Genomic DNA, 22,942 nt, shown 5'->3' on the forward strand with positions numbered 1-22,942 from the left:
TTTTCTTAAAAAGTCTACACATCAGTTCAATATTTATCGCGTCGCGATATGTCAATTGAAATAACTTTCCAAAGTAAGGGCTACGTGTATTAATATCGTTTTAAGGTTTTTATTTAATATCCCCTATAATACTGAACTTAGCTGGAACAACCGACAGTTCTGGTAGAGCAGAAAGGGATCTTCATTCAGTATAGTTATTATTTTGAAACAAAGAAGATTCTGTCCGCCAACCCGCAGTTGAGCAGCGTAGTAGATTAAGCTTCAGACCTTTTCCTACATGGAGAAAGAGGCCTATATCCAGCTATGGGATGTTACAGGCTGAATAGTTTCGAGGATTCTTCTACTCTGTAATTCTAGTAACTAAAATAACACACATTATAATTTGTTACACATAACATTCAGTAGGTAAGTTGATAAGAAAGAATTTATTTATTATCGAACGTTTCATAAATAAATTGGTCATGTCCAGTCCCCTGGGTGGACATCATAGCTTTATCGGTGGCCAGGGTACGATTAATGTTCATTTATTATGTTTATAAACTTTGATAATATTTATTGGAGTTTTTGAATATGAAACTAGTATATTTGACACGATTATGAATAAATTATAACCATTACTTTAGAGTTTAATAATTGTTATAATTGATGTACCACTTCTATAGCAAGTCATTAAACTGTTCATACCTAAAACCATTCATACTTAAAATATTCTTTTTTTTTGTTTGAACGCGCTAGTCACTGAAACTACTCGTTCTAATTGAAAATACTTTATTTTTGCGTAGTGAGGAGGGCTATATGATATGTATATAATATTTTAGTATTTTTTTTCTTCAAACTAGCGTGAGTGTAATCGCGGTGCAAAGCTAATATATATATTTTTTTCGATAAGATCTAACGAAATAACAATCAATGTAATCTTGAAATTATGCTGAGTTAGTCGATTCTTGTTGTTTCCTTTGAAACAACGACTTCATTCTAAGTCCTCGAAACCCCGTAGACGGTACTATAAACACTTTAAATTTGCTTTCGGTAGAATCGGTAGAATCCTACTATACAGTATTTTTCAATATAATTAAAGTTAATATATATATATATATATATATATATAATTAGTATATATCAACGGGCTTTTGAAACCCATGTCCTTTTTATTTCTAAAAAATCGCAATTTTTTTTTAAATCAAGGTAGACTTTATTTAGCAACATCATTGTTTAAGTTAGACTAACTTAATGTCTCCAACAGAGACGTGAGTCCACCGACCGTTTCTAATTCTAACGTATGATACAATTTTTTTTGCAATTATTCTAATATAATGAAACGTCCTCCCGTGACCATGGTTGCTGTAAAGTATCCGAAACGTCAGGAATCAAAAGTTAATAATAAACTGCGATAAAATCCGAAAAAAGTTGTTTCATTAAATGAGTAAAATTCACGTAAACATAAGAAAATTATTCTAATATTTATTCTAGATGTATAAATTTATCTATTATTTTTTTTTGTGTTTTTTTATACATTTTTTCTTTTTTGTTAAAGTTATTTTATATAATGATATCTTCCATTATCTAACGAACAACACATTTTCCTAGTAATAATATACTTATATCTGACTTAATCTTATTATGCTTCCTAAAAACGTTTTCCTAAAAATTATATTTACAAAAGTTAATTAAATGTTTTACGACAATCATGTACCAATTACCTACTGTACAAGCCAAAGTTGAATGACACATATGATACACATCTAAAAAATATATAATATTAACGCTAAAAACCTCTTAAATACTCGATGTACTTAACTGATTTTTATATTTTGTGTACACAGACATGGTATATAGTATAGTACAACTAAGATATATAATGGACTACATGGTATATAATATCGTATAACTACGATTTTAATTGTTCATCTAACAATCTATCGAATCCCTAAACGTGGAAATGAAATACTTCGACCCTGAATCCTGATCCTCGTTATATCGTTCGTTAATTACGGCCCAAGTGTGGGAGGCTTTTAATCACGGCACGTAACAATTAATTAAATTTACTCGTGAGTTATTAATTTTTTGACGTTTGCATATACATATGTACTTATGCAGAAGTGTTTGATGGGATTATGTCTGGAAATGTTTACGCTATTTTCGAAAATAATCTTTTAAATGGTACGTTAAATCTTTACCTTCAATGCTTTGGCGTAATAATTTGATTTTGCTATTTTAATACTTTAAATTAATAATATCAAACAAATAACAGTTTTTTTTTAATTTTGGAAAAAAGAACAGTATATTTTCAGGCGATAATTTGAAGTTTGAGTCAAATTGTGAAATTATGTTTTGTGTGACAGTAAAATACTACTAATGGTTAGATGGTAATACAGAAATGATTAAATGTAATCACAAAATTAATCTTGAGCCTCTACGCAAATGCCGTAATGCCGTAATACTACGTAACGTAAATGCCAGCTAAGATTGACGGTGCAGGCTGGATGAGGATTGCAGAAATCCGGGATGTCTGGCACGAACTTGGGGAGGCCTTTGTCCAGCAATGGATTCCGATAGGCAAAAGTTATAATGGGTAAATGTAAACATTGAGAGAGTTACAACTAATTGATAAGTAATTACCATTATCAGTATGTATATTCGTTTGTGTGTATAATTTTCTTGGAAGAAAAGAAGCCTTCGTAAGAAACTGAATCAATAAATTATCTAAATAAATATATTTTCACATGCACTATAAATTAGTTCGTCTCCTCTTAACTTAATCACTTGAAGATGACAAATGAACTCGATAATCCTGTAGTCTTACGACGCTATTGCCAATATTTAGCACTAAATTACCATAAATGCCTAAATGTCACTAAGCAAGTACCAAAGTTCAACTCGAGCAAAACCACAAGGCAATTTAGTGTTTACATAATCTCAAGATTAGTTGCGCGTGTTAATTTATTAGGTAGTACATAGGGATTGATTTTGGTGTTAGCGTATAGCGTATAATACAAATTGCATTATGCTCGGTCAATCATCGTTCATACATAAACATTCAACACCAAGTAATTATCTACTTACGTGTTGTCTGCTAATAATTTTATTTGCGGTTTTGGGTATATGCCTTTGGCTAAGCATATTATGTTCAAATAACCGTCTTCGCTTCGATGGAAAAAGAGGTCAAAATTCTTCTCTGGCTCTGTAAAGAGATTATAAGTATATATGAGTTATATTTAATCACGTATGGTATTTTGTTATTTTTTGTGTGTTTTGAACTAAGAGATTAGAAAGGAAGTGTAATATAACAAAGTCATGATATTAAAATATTGTTACAAAACGTAACTACATTTGATAAACATCAAGATCCAGAAGTTTAATTTGATAAATATTTTATCTTCAAAAATATATTGAGATTGCCATTTCATTAGTAAAATAGTTTAGAATATGCAAAACTGCACGCCTCTAAGTTGTATTTATAAAAATATAATTTATAAATTAGTTTTCGTATAGTTAACAGTCGAGGTACTAGCTGGCTTAAAAGTATTAATTATATTACATACATATAATTATAATGTTTACAAAAGTTGAAGAATTTTTCAGCCTTCATATATTGCCTTCTAAGCCTTATAGCCTTCTAATTTCATTAATAGTTTCCTGATCAAGTGGGTCTCGTGTAATTTTGCAATCATGCATAATGCATATATCAAAAAAGTTGACGTCTAACGTAATATTTATTTAATCGATTATTTTTAATATAATAGTATTCAAAAAAAAAAAAAAAAAAAACTTTAAATGATATTAAATTATAGTCTGACGTGTATTCTGTATAAAAGTGTCTATTTTTATGTTTTAGAAATTAAAGGTTTAACAGTAAGCGTATCTTTACCGTAGCGGAATTTTCATTTTGTGAGAATAAAGCAAAAGCTCCTTGGAGGCGAGCAAAATAGTGACAATAGTCAATATATATAATCTTATATACGGTTCTGTGCTCTAATTTTAATTTTAATCGAATCTATTGTGTGTGTCTTATTAATTAATTTTAATGAGTAACTTTATTCATAACGCAGTCAAACACAACGTTGACCGGGTTTAATGTTTTGATTACCAGGATAAATTATATGGTAATCAATGTGCCGATTAACGATTCATGCACGGCCAGGTAATCAGGAAGTTAACCAAAAGCTGGACAATTTTATTTGCCCCGCAAATAATTTCAGGATTTCTGCAGTATATTTAACGTTAATCAAAATTAGGAGTAATCATTTTTTATCAGAAAAGTTAAGGATGCTTTGAAATAATTTATATTGTGTATATACGTATGCGTAAAACATTATTCAATATTACGAGAATTATCTGCTAGAAAAATTACGAAGAGACTTCATTGGTGATCAAATAATACATACAATTTTTTTCGACTGGACCTTTGACAACGTTAGCCGCTCTTTTGCTGTAGGTTTGCTCTTTTGGTTTCGATTTTGGCTGTAATCTGTGTGCCTAAGTGTTATACTTATACATGTATTTGCGATTCAGCCTGTAATGTTCCTTTGCTTGGCATAGGACTCATTCTCTATAGGTGGCGAATGCTAGCGCGACCCCATCTCGCCCCACCCAGGCGGGCGACTGCTCACACGTGGTGGTTTTTTAGTCAGTAGGAGTCTGACATAACACTCTGATGCCCCCGCGTCGGAGGGTATCCATGATGGATTTTCCCCACGTAAAAAAGGTTACGTGTTACAGAAATTTAATAGAAAATAAGAATATATTTATTAATGTAAGCAGCCGTTGCTCAAAATTTGGAGCAGCCCAACTGGGGAAGTACCTCGACCTTACAAAAGGTCACACTAAATAATTGTTTGCCGAACTAGTTGTTTATAAAAAAAAATACGTAACAAATTAATTCTTTAAACTAAACGAAAGTTATTATCCTATGAAGTATTGTCAATGAACATGGATGATATGTAAGTGTTTAACGTAGATGTCATCAAATTGCATTATTGTAAAGTCAGGCATGTTTCAGAATCAACATTCAATGGTTGGATAACATGCAAACTGTAATGCATACCCGCAGGTGAAACACAGATTTAGATTTACAAGATAAAACCTGAAGACTAAATATTATGCGAACAACGCATTCTATTAGAAAAACACAACTTGGAAATACCATTGATACAATAGACAGATAATAATCTTAATACATTTTTAGGAGGCTTGCTTGCTTGTTGACTTGCTTCTGGTATGGCAAGGCCATAAGCGTCTAAGGTCGATACAGCAGACTTTTATTACATGTTATTAGTTTAGTTGTCGATCATCAGCAGCAAAATAAACGAAACCACAGTTTGTTTAGTGCTTAAGTTTCGATTTGAAAGCACTTTAGAATTTGAAGTGCAATAATTCCGAAGCACGTACATATTGAAAAAAAATACATGCCCAGTATGGATTGCAATTCCACAAAGCAAGTTCTCGGAATCCCTCGAGATCTTGTAATATTCAATAATAAAAATTTTAGAAGTCAGAGCACTTACAGCTGGCACATATACTGTTCTAATTTTAAAAGAAGAATTAGAGAAATAGTTTCAACAAGGTAAAGAAACAATTCAAAATATTGTTGTCTCGTGAACAAGACATTCGCAATTAATGTCGAAATATCGATCTCCGCAAAATGAAAATAAAAAACACGGTAAATATTTCGTTTTTGAATAGTTTTAGTAATAGAAGTAACCACGTTAATCTAAAATCTTATAAAGATAAAGAAACATTTAAAAAAACATAAAATAACCAAAAAAGAAATGGGGTGCTTTTAGTTTGATGGAATCAGAGGACCGTACATGACGCTGGACTATTAAGGTCCAGCTTACAAGCGTAGAAGAAGAGAGACTATGTCTAATACTTTCTACTACTTACTTTATATGTAAAAGGATGATATTAAAGGTTAGACATATATTATATTTGATCATATTTTATGTATTCGTAAGTGTTTCCGATTAGGTATTCCGGCAGGTAATTTACCCGATTGGCCTGAAAATTTTAGTTCCTTGTATTTAGGTTACTTGTACATATATTACCAAATGGTAATAAATGAAATCATTTATAATATTTTATTGTCTATTCAATTAGATTTTATGATATTATTTTAAATTGCTCAGTCCGTAGGTTTTGGTCAAGCATTGCATTAATTCCGAAGCACGTACATATTGAAAAAAAAATACATGCCCAGTATGGATTGCAATTCCACAAAGCAAGTTCTCGGAATCCCTCGAGATCTTGTAATATTCAATAATAAAAAATTTAGAAGTCAAAGCACTTACATCTGGCACATATACTGTTCTAATTTTAAAAGAAGAATTAGGGAAATAGTTTCAACAAGGTAAAGAAACAATTCAAAATATTGTTGTCTCGTGAACAAGACATTCGCAATTAATGTCGAAATATCGATCTCAAAATCAGTCGTAAATATTTCGTTTTTGAATAGTTTTAGTAATAGAAGTAACCACGTTAATCTAAAATCTTATAAAGATAAAGAAACATTTAAAAAAACATAAAATAACCAAAAAAGAAATGGGGTGCTTTTAGTTTGATGGAATCAGAGGACCGTACATGACGCTGGACTATTAAGGTCCAGCTTACAAGCGTAGAAGAAGAGAGACTATGTCTAATACTTTCTACTACTTACTTTATATGTAAAAGGATGATATTAAAGGTTAGACATATATTATATTTGATCATATTTTATGTATTCGTAAGTGTTTCCGATTAGGTATTCCGGCAGGTAATTTACCCGATTGGCCTGAAAATTTTAGTTCCTTGTATTTAGGTTACTTGTACATATATTACCAAATGGTAATAAATGAAATCATTTATAATATTTTATTGTCTATTCAATTAGATTTTATGATATTATTTTAAATTGCTCAGTCCGTAGGTTTTGGTCAAGCATTGCATTGTGGTATCAACTGTGATGGTAATAGCTTAAAGTCACTCATTCAATTTACTACTTAGCCAATTACTTTGATGATCAGAATTGTTATTTTTTTGCCAGGAAATATATCAGAACTTAGAAGAGTATTTTGGGTTATGTTTATCAATTGCTGTACAATAGCAGCCTTTGAGATGAATGTGTTCAAGCAACGACCAAAACTATTTGAGACGAACGTGATATCAAAGGCATAACACGCAGTTTGATGACGAAATTAATCGACGTTTCCAGTAAAACATTGTTATCAATGTAGGACCGCTTCTACATCGATTGATTTTATATTATAAGCAAAACGGTCATTTATATTCCATTAAATTGCGTTCCTTGTTTTAGTTGTGTGTGTGTGTAATATCATTCTTTTTTGGTCCATCACGTTGATTGAAAATATATCTACATTTAAGATTAAAATTTGAAATAAATAGTTCGTATGTCGTGGTAAAGCGGCTATTGTTTAAGTCACTAAGTATGAGAGATGTAATGAGTAGTTTCAGTCAAGCGTAGAGACCTATGTGTTATATGGTAACTGCACGAGGTAACTGGCTTGACAGTGTACGGGCTGACATCGAGTGAAAATTACGTAACGAGCTTAGTGACCAGCTGTTACAGAGGTTAGCGGTGTGGCTACGGCATTAAAGAATATAGCCACCCCCTTCCTTCCCGTGGGTGTCGTTAGAGGCTACTGAGATTAACACAGTTCTACTACTACCTTGGAACTTAAAAAGCCGACCGATGGCGGGATAACCATTCAACTGCTGGCTTTGAAATACACAGTCCGAAGACGGGCAGCAGCGTCTTTGGTACGACAAAGCCAGCCCTGCGGTCACCAACCCGCCTATCCAGCGTGGTGTCTATGGGCAATACACATAAGTCCACGCTATTTTTGGCGCAAACTTATGAAGGCCTATGTCCAGCAGTGGACTGCGATATGTTGAAGTGATAGTGATAGTGTTAAAGACATCTATATTCCGCAGTTGATAGATAAATCCTTAATGGCTGTTATTTGTTTGCAAAAATCATTCAGAATATCTTTTCTATTTACAGAATTGGCCTTGTAATATTTTTATTAACATAACAAAAGATTTACGCATCTCTAATCAGTTAACAACTGTCATATTTAAAACATCGAATGAGTTTGCTCGTTAACATGTCGTTATCAAACACTGTTTGTAGTAGCAAAGTTGCGCGAAGTAATTTCCGTTTCGTCTCAGTTCACAAAGCATATTGTTGCGGTGTTCGGTACACGAGTACTTAACATCGCGTTCAGTTTTAGAGTGAAATTATTTATTGGTTATACGATAGAACGTGTCATTGAAAAAGTTATTATAACTTATATTTATTGATATTTTAGATTGGTTTTTCTTATTTGATTTATGGCTACAATAGACGGAGAATAGCTGATTCAGTATTTGTTATGCGAAAAGATTACTCAAAAAGTAGCCACCAGATCTCAATGAACTTTATTAAAAAGTACCACAGGATAAGTGCCAGGTTTCGATTAAAATAAGAATCATCAAAATCGATACAGCCAGTGAAGAGTTCTGTGGTAACATACATTAAAAAATACAATCGAATTGAGAATCTCCTCCTTTCTTGGAAGTCGGTCAAAAAGAACATTTCGATTATTTTAAATTAAGATCGTTACATAAACCGTTTTCAAGGCGATTAAAGTCAATAAATTGTCAATCTAGATATAAGTCAATTGTCAATATAGAATCTTGATGGAAAATTAAATTATACTTAATTATAGTTTACAGGCAAACGATTGTAGTTGTTGTCAGTCACGTGACAGTAAACAATTGATAAAATCTGATTAAGAGCAATTCATTGCTTTGATGATAATTAGCAAATTTTTGTCACCAAAATAATTGAAATCGAACGCAAATAATGAAATGTGCATATAAAGGTATCAATCATTTTATTTCAATTACTATTATCCCTAGTATTACATAGCAAATTAAGTTTAAAATGTCATTATTCCATATTTAGGCTTCCATAGCGCAATCAAAATAAATTAATACCTCAAATCGTCATTTTATAAATTATAATTGTTTTCAGCAAATTCATTGTGTTTAATGTGAAACTAAGGAAAATACGGAATGCAGATTGAACTGAGACAAATTGCCAAGAAACTTAGCAATTAATTTAAAGTCACGTGTGTAATAGAAAATAAAAGCAAAACTCACCAAAAATTGTCAAAGAATGTATTATGGTTTCATCAGATTCGCTGTTGGACACATAGCAAACGTACCGTCCCGACATTTCAGGAACCGGTTTCAGGATGCGCAGAGCACGGTGTTTTGTGAATGAATTATTTGATACAGTGTATGATAAGTCTAGCTGTAAATAAGAATAATACAAAAAAATAATAACTTCAAGCATTCATTCGAATTTTATTTGAAATTCACAAGCATACTCTCTCTTACTCTACTTAATAACAGTTGAACTGATGATCACACATTTAATCGGAAATTGATTATATTTTTTTTTTTTGTTTTAAAATACCAATTTTATCTCATCGGGAAGGCTAAGATGGCGGTTAATCATCATAACTGTCGATACTTAATTAAAGTGTTGATATAATATCAATTGATATTATTCATTATATACATATATTTTATCACAGTCATTTTCATCACACATATAAACGTCATCTATATCTACCTTTTTAATACATTTTTCTTTAGAAGGATATGAAGGCTTGACTAACTATAATTATGTATATCCAGTAATTACTGTCTATAGGCATAGTAATTTTACAATACCTTATTTTCAAAAATGCTGAAAGTCTGAGGTTTATCAGGTGGTTTCCATTTGTACATTAGCTGTGGCTTTTTAATTATATCATTCATGTAGTACCACTTTATTGACAAATCTTTTAAGTTTTCAGTGTAAAATTCACAGTCGAGTGTAACCGCATCTCGGGAACCATTCACGAAAACTCCCGGTCCTCGAATGTTCAATAATATTTTAGCTTGCACGCCTGTAAATGATAAATGTTGTTTATATTAGTATATTGAAAATATTAAATAAAACTGGAAGGTTCCTATACAATAACTGAGATTCATATTTCAAATGAGTTGGAATACATAGAGAGAATAATAGAGAATAGATAGCGTTCACTTTGTCATCTTGTACACCTGATAGCGATCGTTATTCATTGTAGGAAATGTTTCAGCCAACCCGCATTGAAACAACGTGGTGGATTATGCTCTGATCCTTCTCCTACATGGCAAAAGAGGCCTTGGATGCCCAGCACTGGGATATTACGGGCTTTAATAAAAAAAATCAAAGTTCATTTTATTTTAGTGATTTGAGTTTTAATCATTCATTCGATTATTTTAATATATTCAAATAGGGCCAAAACATTGCGGGTAGTTTTGCCTTTGTCATAGGAAAGAAGTAGAGACAAGGGATATTAATAAGTGTTATCGAGATATAGAATTCTCTTCAATAGAATTTTCAACACTGTTGAAATACCAGATTATAAATAAACTTCAACGTAAAAAGAATTTTAATTGTTATCTTTGTTGTTGTATTGCAACTTGTGGTTTGAAAAGATATTGTATGATTTATAGTTTTTATTTTTGCTGTTATTTTAGTTGATATACATTTTAAACATATTGATGTATTTATACCGTTGTTAAATGATATTTAAACATGCCACATAGTGATTCCTGACTTATCCTAAAATCGTTAGTTGCATTTTACTTTTTTATTTATTAAAGTTTTACATAGAAGGCGATTGAAATTTAAATCTAATGTAGAATTATTATGTAAATTGACAAAGGCCAATATCAGTCGTGTTACGAGAACAAAATAAACTTAATTTTTTTTCGTCCATCTCTAGGGATAGTTACTACACTTTCGTTAAAGAAGACAAAGTAATTAAATGAAATAATTTAAATATAATATCTATGAAATAAATTCCGCCGTCTACTTTATCAAGAATTTCATTTCCCGAGTGATTTCAAAGTTAATGCTTCTTGGCTTTATAATGGAAAAAAAATACTCTGACATTTTATTAAAATCAACCTTCAATGGTAGGTAAATATTCAAAAGAGGCATAATCTATTACTTTGTTGATCTGTCGCAGTTTTCTTATTAATTTTTTTTTTGTTCTCTTTCCTTATTCGAAGTCGATCCGTTGAGAATTTCACTCCGGTGTAATTTCACTTCAACTCAAATAACGGGAATAATTATTCGACGGCTTAAGGGGAAATTTAAATTATAATAACAAGAGGTTTTGTGAGCTGTGTTATTTATACATTTTCATTTCGTAATAATTAGTATATTTCTCATTATTTTCTATTATTTTTAAATCAATTGTGTTATTTAAGAGACATAAAATAAGTAGAAATAAATAGCTGAGAGTTTTTTTATACATCGCCCACATGTTTATTTTTATTAATGTAAAATTCTTGTTAAACTTTGGTTAATATTAGTATTTTTCTTTCATACCTATAGCTTGGATATAGCCTATAGTCTATAATTATCATGCACAAATTATGGAACTAGACAGTATACTTTTGTGGTTTCACATTCGGATCTTCTGTTATTCATTCAATTAGTACGGATAGTAATAAATATTATAATAGCGATTCAACGGGGTAATGCTGCCAGCATTCTTGGCACAATTCTACGCGGACATGATTTGTACCAAAAAACAAGTCCAATAATAATTATTTACACTACGATAAATTTTCTAACAACATTGCTTATGGCAATGAAAGGGATAGCTTATGATACTTTTCAGGGCATAGTGCATAAAAGATGAACTCTTAGGCATACAATAAATGTTTTTTACAATACACATATCTTCGCTACTGTGTGGTTACGACAGTAAGAATATAGCCACCCCCTCTCTTCCCGTGGATGTCGTAAGAGGCAACTAAGGGATAACACATTTCCGCTACCACCTTGAAACTTAAAAAGCCGACCGATGGTGGGATAGCCATCCAACTGCTGGCTTTGAAATACACAGGCCGAAGAAGGGCAGCAGCGTCTTCGGTGTGACAAAGCCAGCCCTGCGGTCACCAACCAGCCTGCCCAGCGTGGTGACTATGGGCAAAACACATGAGTTAACGCCATTTTTGGCACGCACTTGTGGAGGCCTATGTCCAGCAGCGGACTGAATCAGGCTGAAGTGATGATGAAGTGATGAATACACATATCTTCGCTAAGCAAAATCGACGACCATAATTATATTGATAAAAATATCTTTAAAATCTGACTTTTCTCTATAAACTGTTTCTTGGTCATAGATTACACAGACAAAAGTCATCAATAAATTGAAAAAGATACACATATTTAAATAATAATAGTTTTTTCGTCAGTTAAAAATATTAACAATCCGTCCTCACGCGCGTAAAATTAAAATTCTATCCAACATTTTTACGAAAAATTATATTTAAATATGATATAATTGAATGTCGTTATAATTTAATATCATACTAATGAATACATATAAGCCCGTACCTGATTGTACCTATTTTCGGAATACGTATTTTATTCGTCGAAATTTCTGGAACGTCAAAAGAAATCTGAAAGAAGCGCAGATTCGATCATACACATTCGTCCATTTAAATTGCTTGTTAAACGCTCCCTCGTTTTACTCGTAATAATCTGACAGAAAATTGAAGGTACTCTATCTATGGAAAAATCTTTAGACCTGTGTGCCTTTTACTGTACAGTCAGAAGCGATGCTTAGCGATAACTGTTAATATATTTACTAAAACTTTACGTTATGAAATTATAAAAAACGCTTTGTTAAATAAAGTTGTTTGATTTTTATATAATTTGTGTTAAATCTAATTAATATATAAAATTCTCGTGTCGCGGTGTTTGTGGTTAAACTCCTCCGAAACGGCTTGACCGATTCTCATGAAATTTTGTGTGCAAATCGGGTAGGTCTGAGAATCGAACAACATCTATTTTTCATCCCCCTAAATGTTAAGGGTAGTCCACCACTATTTTTTTTTAATTTTTAGATAAATTATTTATTTTTTATTTTATTATGATTTGGCGTTGAAAAATACATAAAACCATAAATTTTCACCCTTCTGCCACCAACCCCTATTTTTAAATAGCGTTTAGCGACAAGACAACGTTTGCCGAGTCAGCTAGTATACATATAAATTTTTATGTAAATATAAATGAACCGTCTATGTCTACGTGACTCATTTAAGAGACAAGTTGAGGGGTTCTTCTTAGCCAAAATTTAAACTTATTTGGTTAACTCAATAAACACTGTGTAATTGTGTTTTGATTATTGTCGTCAGCTTATTAAGTATTATGTATGTATGTATGTCTGTATGTATGTCTGTATATGTATATGTATATATACATTTGTATGGTATGTATATGAATTATTTGCTCGTGTATATAATATAACGATTGCCACTAACGTTACCTTATTTTTCCTCCCTTTTTTTAAATGTGAATTTTATTAATACTCAATTTTGCACACCTACAAACGTCTGCTCTTGTACGTCCTAAGGTTAGCTGGTAGAGAATGTTTTTAGCATTAAGCCTGCCTTTTGTATGTCTTATTAAATAAATAAATAGAATAAATAAGTGTATTTTAATAAAATAATAAAAATAAAAAAAAAATTAAAATTGGTTATAAAAAATAAATCGAAATACATATTCGGGAAAAAAATAGCGGTACAAAGGTCGCCAGATCAACCTAGTATGAAATAATATTCATTATAAAAATCACTTAGCAAAATTACTACGATACGGTTCAAATTCTGAGCACGTCTCGTGGCGTAAACGAATTTTAATCAGTGTTGACTCGACTCTCTTCATCTCAAATCTAAGTTTCCACAAGGTCATACATTTTACTTCATTTAAATTACCTATTCAAATGGAGAAAACAAAGTTTGAAAACTCATTTATTTTATAACTTCACAAGCCATTCGTACCAACTTCCCAGAGGCAAATTTCAAATTGTATTCGAAATTATTTGTAAAACTTAAATAACATTACAATAAAAACACTTTATGTGTAAGTAACTATTATTAGTGATCTTAAAAAAAAAAACGAAATAGGATAAAAAAATACATTAAAATTTATAAATGCGAGAATGATAAAGAGTATCAGGTTACTCATGTGAGTAAGTGAGATAGAGTCTTGAGACAAGTGAATGAAGTTACGGAGCGGAACGACGCGTGCGCACCGATCCACATCTTTAGCAGACCGTGGGTGCAATACGTGAAGACACAATATGAAGCGTCTATGGCACCCACTTAGAATTATTCACGTTTTTTTAAAGGACTTAGTTGGAAAATAAGCGTCTAAGTATAACTGATAGTAAGCGATTATCGTAGCCTATAGACGCAAGCGCTTTGCCGACTATACTTCCGACTCTCCCCAGGAAATCTGGTCACCTTACTCACCATAGGAACATAGAACTATTTGAGAGCAGTATTATTTAGCTGTGATCTTCTGTAAGGTAGGTGCTTACTCAAATTGGCTGCTCCAGATTTGAAAGTGACATTAATAATTGTGTTTGCAGACAAACGAAGAAAAACCGACTTCAATTATACCAACAAGTAATACAACGCAGGAAGACAAAAAAATTGTCAACTAAATACGCATTATCAAAGATTACTCCAAAAGTTGTAATCAGAAATTTAAATGTGACCACATGATAAACATCGGCTTTTGATTAAATTAAAAATCATCAAAATCGGTACACCCAGTAAAAACTTATGCGGATTTTTGAGAGTGTCCCTCGATTTCTCTGGGATACCATCATCAGATCCTGGTTTCCTTATCCATGATACCAAATAAGGGATATCTCCTTTCCAACAAAAAAAGAATCATCAAAATTAGTTACACTTAGGATATCTCCTTTCCAACAAAAAATAATTATCAAAATCGGTTCATAAACGACGAAGCTATCCCCGAAGATACATTAAAAAAAAAATATATATATATATATACGGTCGAATTGAGTAACCTCCTCCTTTTTTTGAAGTCGGTTAGCAAAATTCATACTACACGTTTAGTACAAAAACAATGCCGTACAGCAATTGATGTTGCGTTACAGTCTAAAAGTATTGTAATGTGAAACATGGTAACAGCGGAAATGCGGTGTGATTAATAAGCAGTCATTTGCCGACATTTTACCCATATACAAGTACATTGTATCGTTGTTGTTCACATATAAAAGTCCTTGTAATCCGTAGAAAATATGATTGTAAAATATTTATGCCTCTATGTAGGGCAATATGTAATACACTTGAGTGTCTTAAATCTTGCAGTTTGCATTCATGCTGCAATGCTTAGGAAGAACTATTAAACAATTTTTCTTTCTTACCATAATTATGAGAATATGCAACATAGTAATTACAATATTGTAATAGGTGATTTTAATCTTGGTCATATAAAATGGTTTGATGAAAAATGTTCAAATGAAAACTCTCCTAACACCTTAAAAGATATTCTAGAGGATTTTATGGTTCTCAATGAACTTAAACAAGTAAATAAAATTCAGAATCCAAGTGGTAATATATTAGATCTGATCTTAACAAATATTCCAAATTGCGAAGTTTTACCTGTGAATGACGCCCTTTCCAAAATTGATAAACCTCATCCACCTCTGGTTCTCCACATAACTAACATTAACCCAAAATGCCTATCTTGTAATAGGAAAGGTAAGGATAGGTATGATTTTAACAAAGCTGACTTCTCATCTATTAAAATAGATCTCTGTAAAATAAATTGGAATAATAAGTTTAGGCCCCTAAACACCGTCGATGACGATGTGGAGATTTTTGAGAACGTGTTATGGGCTGTTATCAAAAAGTACGTGCCTCTTAAAAACCAGACTAAACGTAAATATCCACCGTGGTTCACATCTAAATTAATTAATCTTCTTCGTGAAAAAAATAACATTAGAAAACGCTTCAATAAATACAAGAATCCTATCGATAAAATAGTCCTAGACATGCTAAAAGCTAGGTGCAACGTGCTAACGACTGCTTCTTATAATCATTATCTGAAAAGTGTGGAAGATAATATCTCAAAAAACCCAAAGCTTTTTTGGGCATATGTGAAGAACAAACGTAACACAAATAATACCTATCCTAAAATTATATCTGATGGAGAACAAACTGCTGAAAACGGAATGGATATATGTCAGCTTTTTGCAAAATACTTTGCATCCGTCTATAATGTATCACAGCTAAATGCAAGCGAGCTTGATGACTTACGAACAAATGGCTTGCACCATGACAACTATTCCTCTGTAAGATTCACTCGAGACCAAGTTTTAAAAAAACTAGAGAATCTTAATGAGTGTAAAGGTCCAGGATCAGACAATGTACCGCCAACCTTCATTAAAACTTGCGCAGACGTCTTAGCAGACCCACTATTATACATCTATAATAAGTCGATTGGAACTGGAGTATTTCCTTCGCGGTGGAAAATAGCTAAGGTTGTTCCTGTACCCAAAAATGGAGATCCAAACTATGTCACAAACTATAGGCCAATATCTATGTTATGTATATTTGCAAAGATATTTGAGTCATTGATATGCCCTTACATACGATCCTATTGCAGAAAATTCTTCTCAGAAGATCAACATGGCTTTATTGAAGCAAGATCAACGGTTACTAATTTGACTTTGTTCGAGAATGTGTTGGTTGAAGCTTTGGATAAAAATACTCAAGTGGACGTTGTATACACCGACTTCAGTAAGGCATTCGACAAGGTTCTACATTGCGCATTGTTAAAGAAGTTATCATTGTACGGTTTCTCAGGCTCGATGTTAGACTGGTTCAGATCTTATTTGACAAATCGTTATTTCTATGTTATAGCTAATGGGTTTGAATCAGATAAATTTATAATAACATCTGGTGTGCCCCAGGGGTCACACTTAGGGCCTATCCTATTCAATTTGTTTTTGAATGACATAAGCCGATGCTTTAAAAATACCTCTGCTCTTTTATACGCTGATGATCTGAAGCTGCTACGAGTTATAAATGTAAGAACAGATGCCGATCTGTTACAGAAAGATTTAGATAATTTAAAGAAATGGTGTGACAAAAACGGTATGCAAATTAACCCTAGTAAATGTTCACAAATTACATTTACTCGAAAGAGTCAGCCCATACGAACCCAGTATCTTATTGGTGGTGTTGAATTGGAGGAAAAGGATTCGGTTAGAGATTTAGGTGTTATTTTCGACAAAAAGATGTCTTTTGTCCCACATATTAATGACACTGTAAAAAGAGCATCGAGGATGTTGGGCTTCATTATTAGAAATGGAAGAGCCTTTAGGAGACCCAAAACAACGATAACTCTCTATTTTAGTATTGTACGAAGCCTGTTGGAGTATGCTAGTGTAGTATGGCGTCCACATTATGCTGTACATATGCTTCGAATTGAACGGATTCAGAAAAGGTTTATGTGGCACCTTACCTGCTCGCAGAAACTGACAAATCAGTTGAAGTCTTACAACGAGCGGTTAAAGTATTTTAAAATACCGTCTATGAGCGAAAGATTTGAATATATAGATTTTATCTTCATGCAAAAGCTAGTTAATAATAAAATAGATTGTCCGCCACTGTTACAAAAAATTAATTTTAGAGTCCCTCGTAGGTGCCCACGAAAACCTATAACACCCCTTTGCCCTCCACTTCGGCGTACAGTCCTGGGAGCCAACTCCGCTATCCCTAGACTCTGTAGAATAGTCAACCAATATAGCACCAGTATTGACATATTCAGCGCGAATTTTGGTCATGTGAAGAGCTTATTTTATTTGACCAAGTTTCACCAATAGTAACTATTAGATTGTAGTGAAAACATACAGTGACAGTTAGGTACTGACTGATATTCGGAAAATTGTTTAATTTTTTTTGTATATTTGCATGCTGTGTTTACCTTTAATTGGTTTTTGTATTTAGTGTTAGTTTTTAGACTTTTTTTTAATTTTTATGAATGTATTAGTACAAACACTGTTGGTAAACCTTTTTATTAAATAAATAAATAAATAAATAATTCCTTTATAGTACCATTTTTAAGGAAATAACTTTCGGATAGCACCTTATGTTAAGTGGCTAAGGTTACCTTTCAAGCTTTACAGCCATTGGGTTTTAATCTAAGTCTTGAAAAAGCAAGCAAGGGTCGCGAAAGTAGAGGGTTTTTATTTGTCTTAATAGGATTATAATCAAAAATTATTTAATTTTATTGAAATTAAAAAAACATGTAATTTTCAATAGAGAAGATGGCTGGCCATTATAGTATTCAAATATCCTATTATTAAAATCTGTCCTATTATTAAAATAATTAAATAAAAAACCAAGCATAATGTGCCACTTCTGCGTCGATCGGAGTAATTAAAATATCAGGTTTAAAGATTATTTATTCTCATAAAGACAATTACATCACTTACACGAGAACACTATTAAAATAATAATAATTATGTTAAACGAAAAAAAAAACCGACTTCAATTACATCGACAAGTAATACAACGTAAGTTGACGAAAAAAATTAACAAACGCACTAGTCGTCATTACAATTTTCGACGGTTTCTCTCGATTCTTTGGGATCCCATCATTAGATCCTGGTTTGTTATCATGGTACCACTTGAAATATCTCCTTCTCAACAAAAAAATAATCATCAAAATCGGTTTATAAACGACGAAGATATCCGGGAACATACATATGATTACAAATATATATACACGATACAAATATAATGAGACAGTCGCTTTTTGAGTATATCGAACGAGTCAATATTTTTGATGTCTGAGGGTATCTTGTTATAAAGACACGCACCGTCATATGTTATTGTGGTTTGACCGAACTTGGTACGAGTTTTAGGCTAAGCAATGAGACTCGCGCGTCTAGTGCAGGGGCGCCCAAATTTTTTGCTGCTATTAAATTGTAGTTCGGTATGGACATTTTTATTTATATTTTTATATATATTATGGGTAAACACCCATGAAAGTGCAGGTGCAATATTGATTTATATAGGGTAGTTTCAAATAAATTTGTGACGTTAGGACGTCTAACACCTCAGTCCTCCCATGACCATGGTTGCTGTAAACTTCTAAAGTATCCAAAACGTCAGGCATGTAAAAAAAACCTAATAGACCGCAATAAAATCCAAAAAAGTTGATTCATTACAATTAATAGAATTAATTATTCTAAGAAGACAATGGTGAAACGAAATTTTGATTGTTTACTACCTGTCGAGTGTACCTCGGAGAGCACGTTAAGCCGTCGGACTGTTGTTATCATGTACACCTGATAGCGATCGTTACTCATAGTAGGGAATATATCCGCCAACCCGCATTGGAGCAGCGTGGTGGATTAAGCTTTGATATATAAGCCTTCTCTTATATGGGGAAAAAGGTCAATGCTCAGTAGTGTCATATTACATACAGGCCGAAGCGACTACATGTCGGGCATTGGACTTTGTTCAATCAGAATTTTATGCATAACATTTCTCACAATGCTTTATTTTTTACCACTGCTTCTAAAATAGATTAATTTCCAATATGAAATATTCAAAGACGACAAAGTTTAGGAAGTGAGCGATGAAAGTGACTCGAGTTAATAAGTCAGCACTCCAATGTCAGTTAGCTCTTGAATTTTTAAAGTGGCGCCGTCGAGCCGAAACTTTTCTTTAGTCTGCTATGATCTGTTTGAATATTAATGTCATTTAAAATACGTTCTCGTAACTTCTGTTAAAAAAAATCTTTTTATTCTAGTGTTATTTACTTTTCAAAAACATTCTTATCTTATATAGACTGCGTTGATGTCTAATCTATAGTGATATTTGAAGTCGAAAGATGTGTTCCCTTGTAACTGATATAGTGAGCTAATGATGAATGACTTTGAGTAAACAAACTTTTTTGTTTTATAAGAGTAATATAAAAATAAATAATGATTTATATAAACTGAGTACAGTAATATGGAGTATATTTTGATTTTGATTTCAATTTCGGTACTTCAGCCTATAATATCCCACTACTGGGCATATGCCTCTTTCCCCATGTAGGATATATATATATGTATATATATATATATATATATATATATATATATGTGTTCCCTTGTAACTGATATAGTGAGCTAATGATGAATGACTTTGAGTAAACAAACTTTTTTGTTTTATAAGAGTAATATAAAAATAAATAATGATTTATATAAACTGAGTACAGTAATATGGAGTATATTTTGATTTTGATTTCAATTTCGGTACTTCAGCCTATAATATCCCACTACTGGGCATATGCCTCTTTCCCCATGTAGGATATATATATATATATATATATATATATATATATATATATATATATATATATATATATATGTGTGTATATGCTTGAGAATTATCAGTGAACTGTATTATGTAGATTGTTATTAAATGTATACATACGTTTCATATTATGTTTCCCAATTTATATAAGCCTACTTCTATATATATAATATTTCACTCGATATATCCAACATTCATCATTATCAACGTATACTTTCTTTCAAAGCTTATTGTGGTCTATAAATAATCGTAACTTAACGACAGTGACACTGACATTTATATTTATATTATAGGTATATATTATTATATATTATATTATTTATTTTAACGCATACCTTAGAAATTATTTGACCTATAGATTAGAGTTAGGTTCATCATATTTTTAAGATAGTCAAATTAATTTTTATGTATGACAGTACTAAATTTATTAAAAGAGGTTCAATTTACTATATTAAAACAAAAAAAAAAAAATTATAATAATTACCAGTGCTAAAACATGAATAGTTGTTTTGGCATAATTTATATTTACACTTGAATGCACTTGTTTATTTCTTACTTTAACTGTAATATAGTAGTAATGTGTTACTAAAGATTTGTCAAAAAATATGCAAAAATTTGAGTAGGAAGAAAAGTACTTACATTGAACAACAGTCACAAACACGAATAGCAACATTTTATAATAAAATCACATAAAACTATTGTACTAAAGCACGTGGGGTCTACACTAGTTCAACATGCGAATACATACAGAGCTTCTATACCATCTCGGCACACGTTTTACGAAAAGACAGCAAGTAAAAAGTACTCCGTACGTTACCGGCGCTAAGTAACGAATACTCGAGCCAATGATATCGCGTTTGCATTGTGTACACGTGTGTGTGCTGCATAGTGTACACGGTAGCTTGCGCACGCGACGATGTTGAACGAAAACATGAACCCACTAATAATAGTCAAGATCAGTGAGTGTATCGTTTGTGTGAAGATAATGTGAAATAAAAAAAAGGTTATTTAAGTGTTACATTTGAATACTTTTTAGTATAAGCGCGAACTTTTTGAGCACTTAAAACGCCATTTAATAATTTATTTATCTTTAGTTAGAGCTTTGTAAGTTTTTAAGTTGATATTTACAGAATTTATTTCTATAAAAGAATAGAATTGATTGATTGATTGATTGATTTTTAAATGTCTTTATTAAATCATGTAAGTTGACAAATTGTTTAATATAAGCTGACTTATTGTTAACATCATATTTATAATAACACAATTTTAGGCTAACTCACCTTTACAAACAAACACGATAAAACACGAAAAAGTAATTATAACATGTTTACACAAAAACACTTCACAGGTATCAGTATAGTATCTAATCGTATGAGCCGTTTGTAAAACGTTGCACATTTTTAAAATTTACACTTAATACTTATTACATTTAGACAAGATTATATATATAAAAAAAAAAGATTTACAAAAGTGTATCTATTTATTTGCTTACAATTTTATATTTCAGAATTAGAATAGAAATAAAAATAAATCAATGTAGGTATGTAAAAATATTTACTGAGCTTGTGTATTCATTTGGTTATGATTCACCAAGAAAGTAGTGATGTGGTATTCTGTACCTATTGTATGTATCGATATATGGTAATGTTCGAAATTTGCTACGACAAATCGTTTAGACCAGAATATTTGGGTGACCTGGGATTTTATTTATATAATAATTGTGTTTGCTGGCAAACGAAAAAAAACCGACTTTAATTACATCGACAAGAAATACGACGTAGGTAGACGAAAAATAGTCAAGTAAATACGCATTATCAAAGATTGCTCTAAAAGTTGTTATCAGATCTCAATGAAATTTAAATATGACCACATGATAATCATCGGCTTTCGATTAAATTAAAAATCATCAAAATCGGTACACCCAGTAAAAAGTTATGAGGATTTTTGAGGGTTTCCCTCGATTTCTCTGGGATTTCATCATCAGATCCTGATTTCTATATCAACCAAACTAGGGATGTCTTCTTTCCAACAAAAAAAGAATTATTAAAATCGGTTCATAAACGATGAAATTATCCCCGAACATACATTAAAATATATATTTATACTAGCGACCCGCTCCGGCTTCGCACGGGTATAAAATATAATTATAGCCTATGTCATTCACTGAAAAAATGATTAAAATCGATCCAGTAGTTTTGATTTTTTCATTACTGCCCGTGACCCGCACGCGTTAACTTTAGAGTAAAAGCTGGCCGGAACCACCGCAAACGCTACGTACCGCGATTTTTAAATCTTTAATATCTTCGAAAATATTCATTTAAATCATTTGCTGTAAAGGGCCATATAGATCTATATTAAATAAAAAATATATTTAAGGTATTTAATTGGATAAGGATTAATGCTGTATTGGTTAAAATCGCTTCGAAAATTAGCCATTATTTGTCGTAAAAAGTAAATGACAAAAAAATGTTATTGTGGGATATCCATAAGAGATAGGTATATACCATCGCGGAGTTTTCTGTAGACCTTTTCAATGTGTACAATACTTAGTACATTATTTTGATAAATCTCGTAGGGTTCAGCCTGCGTTTGCAATTTAAGCGAAAAAAAAATAATTATTTACGACATAACATTAGAAAACTCAAAAATAACAGTATTTCTCCACTATTTAATGGATGTTATTATACATATAAACCTTCCTCTTGAATCA

General features: G+C 31.7%; 1 protein-coding gene across 1 annotated transcript; it reads right to left on the reverse strand.

Annotated features, from left to right (window-relative positions):
- Positions 1–3,059: 3,059 nt before the first annotated feature.
- Positions 3,060–15,104, reverse strand: LOC123670126. The gene is made up of 4 exons (XM_045603631.1): positions 15,089–15,104; positions 9,718–9,935; positions 9,139–9,292; positions 3,060–3,181 (listed from the first exon to the last, which is right to left on the reverse strand). Exons 1-4 carry the CDS (start codon positions 15,102–15,104, stop codon positions 3,060–3,062), a joined length of 510 nt encoding a protein of 169 aa, XP_045459587.1.
- Between the last annotated feature and the right edge of the window lie 7,838 nt (positions 15,105–22,942).

The sequence above is a fragment of the Melitaea cinxia genome, chromosome 4 (assembly GCF_905220565.1).
Source record: "Melitaea cinxia chromosome 4, ilMelCinx1.1, whole genome shotgun sequence".
In the NCBI taxonomy this organism is placed as follows: Eukaryota; Metazoa; Arthropoda; class Insecta; order Lepidoptera; family Nymphalidae; genus Melitaea; species Melitaea cinxia.

Excerpts from the sequence above, each read along its gene's own strand:
- LOC123670126 (XM_045603631.1), bottom strand. Across the intron at positions 9,293-9,717 it reads TCAGCATTTTTGAAAATAAG|CTAGACTTATCATACACTGT; the intron begins GTATTGTAAAAT and ends TCTTATTTACAG. Across the intron at positions 3,182-9,138 it reads ACATTCTTTGACAATTTTTG|AGCCAGAGAAGAATTTTGAC; the intron begins GTGAGTTTTGCT and ends ATCTCTTTACAG.